The sequence below is a fragment of the Malaclemys terrapin genome, chromosome 10 (genome assembly GCF_027887155.1).
Source record: "Malaclemys terrapin pileata isolate rMalTer1 chromosome 10, rMalTer1.hap1, whole genome shotgun sequence".
Taxonomy (NCBI): domain Eukaryota; kingdom Metazoa; phylum Chordata; order Testudines; family Emydidae; genus Malaclemys; species Malaclemys terrapin.
In genome coordinates, this window is record NC_071514.1 from 13,302,118 (window position 1) to 13,311,343 (window position 9,226).

Genomic DNA, 9,226 nt, shown 5'->3' on the forward strand with positions numbered 1-9,226 from the left:
CTCCCAACCTAACCCAGGTGGCTTCATAGCTTGGGCTCTCCTTATATTTTTCTATTTCTTTTGTGCAATATCCATGTTTATGCAGGGGAGGTGCTGATCAACACTGCCTGGAGCCAGGGCTAGGTCTTAGGAAAACTTTTGAAACTTGTGCTTATGTCCATGAAATCTTCTCTTGCAATGCCCCCTGCCGTTCGAGTCCCTTCCTCCCTTTTCTGTCAGTGCACCTCATTCCTGACCTGTAGCACCCCTTGCCAGTCCGGTTGCCTCTCCTCCCCCTCTGAGCTTATGCACATCAATCCTGACCTGCCAGTGTAAAGTGATACAGTTGTTTCCACATGTGGATTTATATTAGCCGGAGACTAGCTTGTGAGCCTCAAACCTATCATACTTATGACCCAGGGCAAATTGGAACCCAGCACCTCAGGGATGAGAGGCTGCTAGTAGATTACAGGAATTTTCCTGCACACCAGTCACACAATCCTGGGACTGGTGGGTCTAGCAACTAAAAGGTGTATTTTAAATGCCAACCACCCCGAAAGGCTGTCATGTGCTTGGGAATGAGACAGTGGGTGGTAGGCAGTGTTTGTTTTAACATAGACCCTTTCCTTGCCTGTTCCTTCTGGTGATGATTCATGGCTGACTTTCCTTTCCCAGATGCTCATTCATCAGAAGCACCACCAGATGGCGAGGAGATCTTCTGCTGAATGTCTGCTCCTAATTCTGCAGGGATGAGCCTCCCTCTCCACTGTACTGTGTTAGAAGCTGTACATGCATCTGATGGGGCCAAAGCATGAGCAGCTCTCCCTCTGCACATCAATCATTCTCAGCCTTTGTACAGTGGAAACCTCCCCGCCCACATTTTGCAGCACACTTTTGGCTCCTGCGCCCCACCAGCTCTCTCCGTGTTAAATAAAACATTTGTAAAGGCTGCACGTGGTGGGAAAGGGGCTCTGTCCTGCGGTTTTTTATGAATTCTGGCTGCAGAGGCTGACCACACTGCAAACAGCACCCACTTCGGGTGCAAATCTCGGTTGAAAGTAGGAATAGATGTTCCCAGTCTCCTCTTACTGCTAAAGGATGAAAGACTATGGCCCAAAGGGTCTGTGCCTCCAAATTCTCCTTTTCTGGGGAATACAACCAAAACCAAGCATTTAGCAAAAGGCCAGGACTTTGAAAATGGTGCGTACACACTGGCATATAGATATACTATATATATATGTAAGTGTCTATGTATTCACTGGGATTTACAGTCTGTACAGACAAACTGGGTTCGCTTAGCTCGGCCCAACGATACCTGATGACTTTCAGGGAGCATGTAGATATTAAATATCTTAGCCTTAATGCTCAGAGTGTATCTTTATTGGCCCTCATGCCCCTTCCAAGCACATTGTATGTTACATGCTTCATTTCAGAAAGGTACCAAACACTAGGCAGCAGCAACAGTGTAAAAAAAGAAATACAATCAGAAGTTACTCCCAAAGGATTTCTTTGGGGTAGAGGAATTAAAATTTAATCCGATTGGAGCACCAAACAAAATGTCTTTGGATGTGTTAAAAACACGAGCCAGAAAGGAAAAAGGATGCTGTACTTGTGAAGTAATCCCAGGAAGCCAGAACAGACTGTGTTCAAGTGACAACTGCTTTTTAATGTGTGTGAGTTACAGTCTATTCCCTCCTCTTCCTGAGCAAGGCTTTCTTTGTCAGATTACGTTTCTCCGGCAAGATGTCATTTGGGATCAACACTGTCTTGTTACAAATTCACTGTCCCATCATAAAAACCCAAGAGAACCTTCCAGTCGGGAATCACTTTTTTTAACCTACTGCCTGTGATTTTCTTCCCCTGGCGTTTCTTAGTGATGCCATCTGTATGATCACTGGGCTTCTGTTTCTCCAGATTCCGTCAGCTCGTATAGCTCATTTCTAACCCAAAGCAACTTCATAGCAATTTCCAGAGCACTCAAACAAGATGGCAGAGGTGGTAACCTGAGGTGGGGAATAACTTGTGTGAGCAGATGAACAGGAAGGAACATAAAGCCTAGTATTTATGCACGTACAGTCCTGTGTGCTTACATACACTTACTAGGGAGACAGTGTCCCCTAATGGGCTGAACGTTCAGGAGGCCAGAGTCCTGCTCCCAGTACCATCATTGACTCACTGTGTGCAAGTCTCCTAGCCGCTCTTTGCCTCAGTTTCTCCATCTGCAAAATTGTAATCATTCCCTGTGAGAATTAGCAGATGTGCCCCCAATGCATTCACGATGCAAGGTGTTATACGAATGCTAAGTACGGTGGTAATGTGTGAAGACCAAGGGAGATACATGCACAAAGCTGAATTTTTGTTTCTAAATTCTGTTCTTTCCACACACCTCAGGAGATTTGCCTAAGCAGATTTGTAAATGTCATGAGACTCTATCCGCTTTGATCCCTTGAGCAGTTTGAAGCTGTTGTGGTCATTTCTTTTCCCACAGATTCTCCTTTTTTTTTAAAAATTTGCACTATGTTTTGATTCTTATTTGCTTTAGATCTCCTCACATGCTAGTTACATGCAGTAGATTTCAGAATTCTGTGCTAGCCTTTGTAATAACGAGCAACAGCAACATGGGTGCTTAGATTGGTCTGTCCGGATCAGTGGACTCCTGAATAGCCTGCTTGCTTTTGAAGCTCTCTGAACAATTCGTACTCAAAAAACAAAACAAAAGAAGTAAGATGTTTTCTGAGGTTATATTTTTTTGTTTTGTTTTTTTAAATATTATTTGGTGCTTGTTCTTAATTGCAAGCTGGGCTTGCAAAAATATTTATCTTTCTGTTTATTTGAAAGAGGTCTGGTTTAGAAAAAAGTTTATTTTGTTTTATTTTTTTATTTTTCTTTTGTTTTTTTAAAGATGAGCTCTATCAACCCAATGGTTTTAGTTTGTCATTGCACAGTAGAAAACCAGGGTATGTTCAGTGCTGCATAGCAGCCCATGTCCTGCCTGAAGAGCGGTTAGGTACAAGTGATTCCGGCTGGAGAGCTGCTTTCAAGGCGAAGTATCTCCAGGCCAGATACAAATTTGGGAAGAGAGGCAGTGGTTTTTGTATGGAACCTTGCTGGCCCTCCGTTTTCTTGTTTAAACAGGTTTGTGTTATATATTCCCATACCTCTTTGAGGCGAGGTAAAAAGCCAAATATTGCTCTTGTTGGAAGGGCCTGATTCGCTGCCGTTGGAAACCAATGGGTGTCTTTCCATTGGCTTCAGCGGGCGTTGGTTCATGCCCTAAGGCTGGAGTGTGAGTTTTAGAAGTAGGAGAAAACAACAGCCACCGCTAATTTAAGAACCTCTGCCCTAATATTCGCCTGCTTGTGAAAGTGAATGTGCTAAAAGGAAATGTGGGAACCCAATCCAGTGTATGGCATGGTTACCAATTTGTACACACAACTTGTCTGGCTGGTATTTTTGAAGGATCCCATTTAGTTTGTAGGAGTGTTTGCCCATGTGAGTGCTTTCTTCTGCCCCAGTGATGCATCTCCTCTCCACAAAGCCAGCACTTCTTGAACTTACAAAACAGCACACCTAAATAGAGGCACCTCCCCCAAGGGCAGTGGGGATGCATTGCCTCTCTCTCTAGTCCTATTGTAAATAGAATGGCATTCAATGCACTGTGTAAGCTCAGTCTGGATTTCACCAAGCGGATGGCTGCCCATGTTGTTAAAGTTATTTGTGTTTGTATTGTGGTGAACAGAAACCCTTTGTCATTGGAGGATACAAATTGTTGCGTGATTTGAGTATATTCGATTAAAGACTGTAGTCCCGCCCTCCTCTTTTCTCCATTTTCTTTCATTTTTAGGGAACTGAAGGTTGGGTTTTTTATCCATTTTGCTCAAGTTTTCCTTGAAAAGTTGGAACTGGTCCATGGAGATGGATTCCCACTCTGATCCCTGCAGATTATCCAGCATTACCCAGATAGTGCATGAGTGCATGGTCCCAGGTGTAGTGTTAAGTGGGTCAGTTTTAGCAGCACCAATGTTTTATTTTTTTTTCCTTTCCTGACCTTCATTAATGAATTATGTTGTTCCACTTCCATGCTTGGCATCTAACTCATGTTTGTTGAGTGCACTTTATTTCCCACTGGGCTTCTAAGGCATGAGTCCTCTCAAAAGTCACCTGCTATGTGTTGTGCTGCTGCACAGTTCAGAAGTAGCTGCACGAATTCCTTACTGGAAAAGAGTCATTTGCAAGGAGCTGCAGTTTGAGCTCCCTTTGCTAGTTTGTCATTGATGGGAGCGTCGGATCTCCCTTAGGCTTGTGGCAAGGCTTGGCATGGTAACTGTTACTACACAGTAGAAGGAGCTTCAGAGAATAGCATAGTGAAGGATGCAATTTCAGCATAAAACATATCAGGTGGTCAGTATTAGGGAACTTCTGGTCACACCAGCAATCTGTGATCAGACTGCAGCTGTAGCAAACGGTCCCTAGAATCGAAGGGATTGCCTGGGATTTGATGTCAGCATCTTTTACATGAAGTGATCATCTCAATATATAATTTTCGCTTTAAATGGAGTCTGTCTTGTCACTTCCTTCGTTGCTTTTTGGTTATATTGAGACAATCAGGCGAATTCCTTCCCCTCCCCATCCCTAATACAGTCTGGGAAGGAGGTTAGAAGTTACAAAATATTTAAGTGTGAAGTCTGCATAATTTCGGCTTTGAAGAGATGTAGGAGCCGTGGTGGGAAAGAAGCTTTCCGTGTTATTTTGTTTAGCCCAAAGTTCAGAATGTGTGAATTTTACCACTGTCCCCTTCCAAATGTAGTGAGCTGAGAACCCTCTCTTTCCTTGTGGGATTCATCTATTCCTCAGCCTTTTGGTTAATCCCTTCGGAAACCTAGCCCAACTCCCCGGCTTGGACGTGACGCTGGAGGAAAATCAAGAGCAGCAATGCTGCCAGCGGGTTGAGGCAGGGGTTGGAGGGATTGGCTTCCCCCCCGGGTAAAGCAGAGACATGGCATTGGCATCAATATCACCTCCCTAGCAAGGGTGGAGAATGCTATGTAAAGAGCAACACTTCCATTGAGGTCTTACTAGAGAAAGAGGAGATAGAAAGTAAGAAACTCAGAGTAAGGCATGTAGCCAATGAGTGAAGTGCAATGAGGCTGTTTGCGTGTACTAAACTCTTTATTATACAGTACCTCCGGGGACCTCATAGGCTGTGTCTCTGGGATGGGAGCACTTGCTTTCAGTTGAGATGGCTGGAGCTTTTCACTACAGATAGCTCTTGAAGTCTGACTACAGGTCTAAATTTAGATTGGTCTGATTTACATTTTCTTTCACGGGTATTCGTAGAGTCTGGTAATCTTCACACCTTCTTTGGGTTCCTAAAACACCCTGAAGCTTTCACCGATCCAGTCCACTATGCCAGAGAGCCTTGAAGACAGGCTAGGGAGAGTGTAGTGGGTGCCAAATCTCATGGGAGTTGTCTGGGATAGCCGGATAGCTAGGCAAGGGAAGACTGGTCAGAGGTGGCAACAAAGGATTTGATTGCCCCTTTAAACTTACCATAACATTCCTTGTTAACCAAAACTCTGGAAACTATTCTGCCTGCTGGCCAGGTTTGTAAACTTAAAATAATTTAAGTTAACCTATGAAATAAATCCTCCCCAAGTACTCGTAATCCTTATTTCATTTGTCAGAAGGGGCAGCGATCCATGATTAGTTCTCTCTCCAATGGTCTAGCTAAGTTTTAAAGATAGGCAAGCTGAACTGGCTTAGGCTTGGACCTCTCATGCTCTTGAGTAATCGGAAGACCACTATCAATATCTCTTTTAGGATCTCATTGCCTTTTCCCTGCACACGCACTTCACTGACATTGAAGTTCTGCCCTAAAATATTCTGCTTCCGTTGCCTGGAGGGACGAAAGGATGTAGTTCGCTGCTTTGCATACAGCAGTAAGCTTTGTATGTATTTTTAAAAGTCTATAAATATTGATCACATTCACACTCTTATGTATTTTTAACTCTATTCTTGATTAATAATGAAAACTGACTCAGAACAGCTATGTCCAGTTCAGTTTGCCTGTGGTTAAAGTTTAGCCTCGTGTTTATTTTGTACTAATATGGAATGCACTAGAGCAATCCACAGACTGTTGAGGATGTGCATTATAATAACACTCTATACCTCTGCATCCAGTTCTTGGGGTTTTTTATGCTTTGCATTTTTTTCATGTTGAATCTGTAAAATAAATAAAAATAAAAAAGTTAAAACGTTGCAAAAATAAAATTTAAAAAAGAGGGTAAAACAATAATTGCTGTATGTTAATTTGTAATTATGTAAAAAGTGAGCAGGTTATTGTCTGTAAAATTCTTCAGTTTTTCTGTAATTTGCCAGAACCCATCAGGTTTTGTAACAAGCTTTTATTTATCTTCCTTTCTAGTTAGCAGCAACCTCTTGTAAAGTCATTTTTTTTCCTCTAAATAAATTTGATTTTAAGTCTGAGCACTGTGTCCGATTTACTATCCCTGTAGTTTTCCTTTTATTGACGGGATTTATTGCGATGAAAGAGAATGAATGGGGAGGAAAGAGAATTGACCTTACCAGTAACAGATATTCCCAGCTTTAACTTAAAAATCCCTACAGGTATGTTTGAGGATGTTTAAAATATGTGAACATTTATTTCCCCCTCTGTAAAGTTTAAATTTTCTGGAGAAAAGGGAATTGTCTTGATTTGGGATGAGACATAATGTGGGAGGCAGATTATTCCACATCTGCCCACTTCAAGGTTTCTTGCACCTTCCTCTGTAGCATCTGGTGCTGGACACTATCAGAGACAGGATATGGGATGAGATGGACCCCTGGCCTGATCCAGTCTGGCAATTGCTGTGTTCCTGTGTCTACCCTACCCTTCAGGGATCATCAGCACTGAAAATAGGTCTGATTGTATCCCTGAAGAATACAAGCAGGGCCATAAAGCTGTACGTGTCTTCGTAACAATTCTGCGGCCATGCTGGTCATGAGGAACAGAATCGAGATACGGTGGACAGGGAGGCAGGAGAGTTGGATTCTGTTCCTAGCTCAGCCAATCAGTAGCTGTGTGACTGAGAGTAAGTTGCATTTCCCTCTGTATGCCTCAACTTCCCCATCTGGAAGACGGGTATAATGATATTTGACTCTGTTTGATACAGCTTTTTGTCCATAGATCTCGGCTCTTTACAAGGAGGGTAAGTACCATTACCATAGCACCTTCAACTCCAGAAACACAGACTTCTATTGTTACACTCAGATACATGCTGTTAGCTGGGGTAGGCTGTGCTATGGCTTATAACAGCGATCGGCAACCTTTGGCCCACGGCCTGCCAGGGAAAGCCGCTGGCAGGCTGGAACGGTTTGTTTACCTGCAAAGTCTGCAGGTTCGGCCGATCGCAGCTCCCACTGGCTGCGGTTTGCTGTCCCAGGCCAATGGGGGCTGTGAGAAGCGGCGCGGGCTGAGGCATGTGCTGGCCGCCGCTTCCAGCAAGGTTATTGCTTGCTCCAATCCTTTGCTCCACAAACTGAACTTCAACATAGATTCTCCCCAAGTGTAAGGACAACAGAGCCTGCACCACCTGTCCTTTTACTTTGTTTGTGGATGCAGATTAATTGCTTTTACTCAATATAGGTTATTTTACCTGTCTTCACATGGGAGCTATGGAGACTTTGATCAATATACTCAATGCTCGCTAAGTGCCTCTCTCTCTAACCTCAGCTGGAATGCTTGTTAGTGGCTTCTGAGAGCCACATGGAATCCCAACATGTCTTCCTGTGCCACCTAAACCAATAGTGCACAGCAGGAACTACTTGTTCTCTCCTTCTCTCTCTATCTCTCAGGGTGGATATACAGTATTTTCCCCAAAGGCCATGTCGAGTTAGGGCACTAGCCTTTTCCAAACTGATCCCATTGTGGTGAAGTGCTTATACCAGTGTTTCCCAAACTTGGGACGCCGCTTGTGTAGCGGTGCGGGACAAGGGATTTGCTGGTCGCCACTTCCCGCAGCCCACATTGGCCTGGAGCAGCGAACCGCGGCCAGTGGGAGCTGCGATCGGCCGAACTTGCGGACGCGGCAGGTAAACAAACCAGGGGCTTTCCCTACACAAGTGGCGTCCCAAGTTTGGGAAACACTGGCTTATACAAAATTAGATTTCCCCAAAATCCTGCCCAGTGGTCAACTAGTTACATGCGGTGTAGCCAATTTAGTCATTGGTTGGAAATGTGAATTGAAATTGAAACATGAATACACACTTCAAAAGCATATGCAATATATGATAAAATACTTGTACCTGAAAAAGCATAGGTTTGAAAAGTATGAACAAAGACTAGCTTCCTCACACAGCTGTTTTTTTTTCTGACAACGCTGATGCATTCGTTTTGGCGATGTTGGCCAACCTAATAATTTCAAATTATGATTTGTAAGCAAGGTTTGAATGAGCTCTCCCCTGACAGCTAGTGATGCGCTGAGGGGAGGGGAAGTCTTCAGGACCAGTCTGCAGAAGAGACTTGCCCACCCTGCCCTAGCATTGAGGTTCCCCCACTGAGAGCTAAAATCACTGAGAACTGGTGGAATCTCAAGAGACCAACTCACAGAGGTCACAGTAGCAGGAGGCAGCAGAAGGTGACGGCGCAGGGCCATTGGTAATGGAGCAGTGGAGTGAACGGTGGGTGGCATGATGAACAACAGTGGCCAGGGTGAATGGCAAGCAGCGAGCAGCTGGAGGAATGAGCAAGGTGCCTTCTCCCCGCAACCCCATGAGAAAGCACCTCTGAACTCTGGGTCTCCATTGACCAAGGATAACAACTCTGAGTGCAGTGTCATGCAGGGAGAAGGGAGGAGCACGTTAAAGGAACATTTGTTTGTTGGACTATGTTTTAGTGACTTTGCTCCAGAATTAGGGTGACCAGACAGCAAATGTGAAAAATCGGGACGGGGTGGGAGGTAATAGGAGCCTATATAAGAACAAGACCCTATAAAATCGGGACATCTGGTCACCCTATCCAGAATGCTAGATTTGTGACTGGGAAACTGAGTAAAATATACATTTCCTAGTAGGCCAAGATTTTTAAAATGTATTATTAGCCAAGGTTGTTATCTCACATTGTTGTCATCTTGGGGAGTTTCTGTACTAAACATTTTTATTATATTATAATTACTTTTTACATAAGAACAGCCATCTTGGTCAGACCAGTGGTCCATCTAGCCCAGTATCCTGTCTTCCAACAGTGGCC

The 9,226-nt window shown here is 44.0% G+C and overlaps 1 protein-coding gene across 11 annotated transcripts in view; it reads left to right on the forward strand.

The window, feature by feature from the left end:
- Window positions 1-6,465, forward strand: part of AKAP13 (A-kinase anchoring protein 13) — a 338,427-nt gene extending 331,962 nt beyond the window's left edge. For all 11 annotated transcript variants that reach the window (XM_054041161.1, XM_054041152.1, XM_054041157.1 and 8 more), the window contains one exon: window positions 655-6,465. In XM_054041161.1, the coding sequence (XP_053897136.1) occupies window positions 655-704 (50 nt within the window). In that variant the 3' untranslated portion in view covers window positions 705-6,465. The remainder of the gene's footprint in view (window positions 1-654) is intronic.
- Window positions 6,466-9,226: the final 2,761 nt, after the last annotated feature.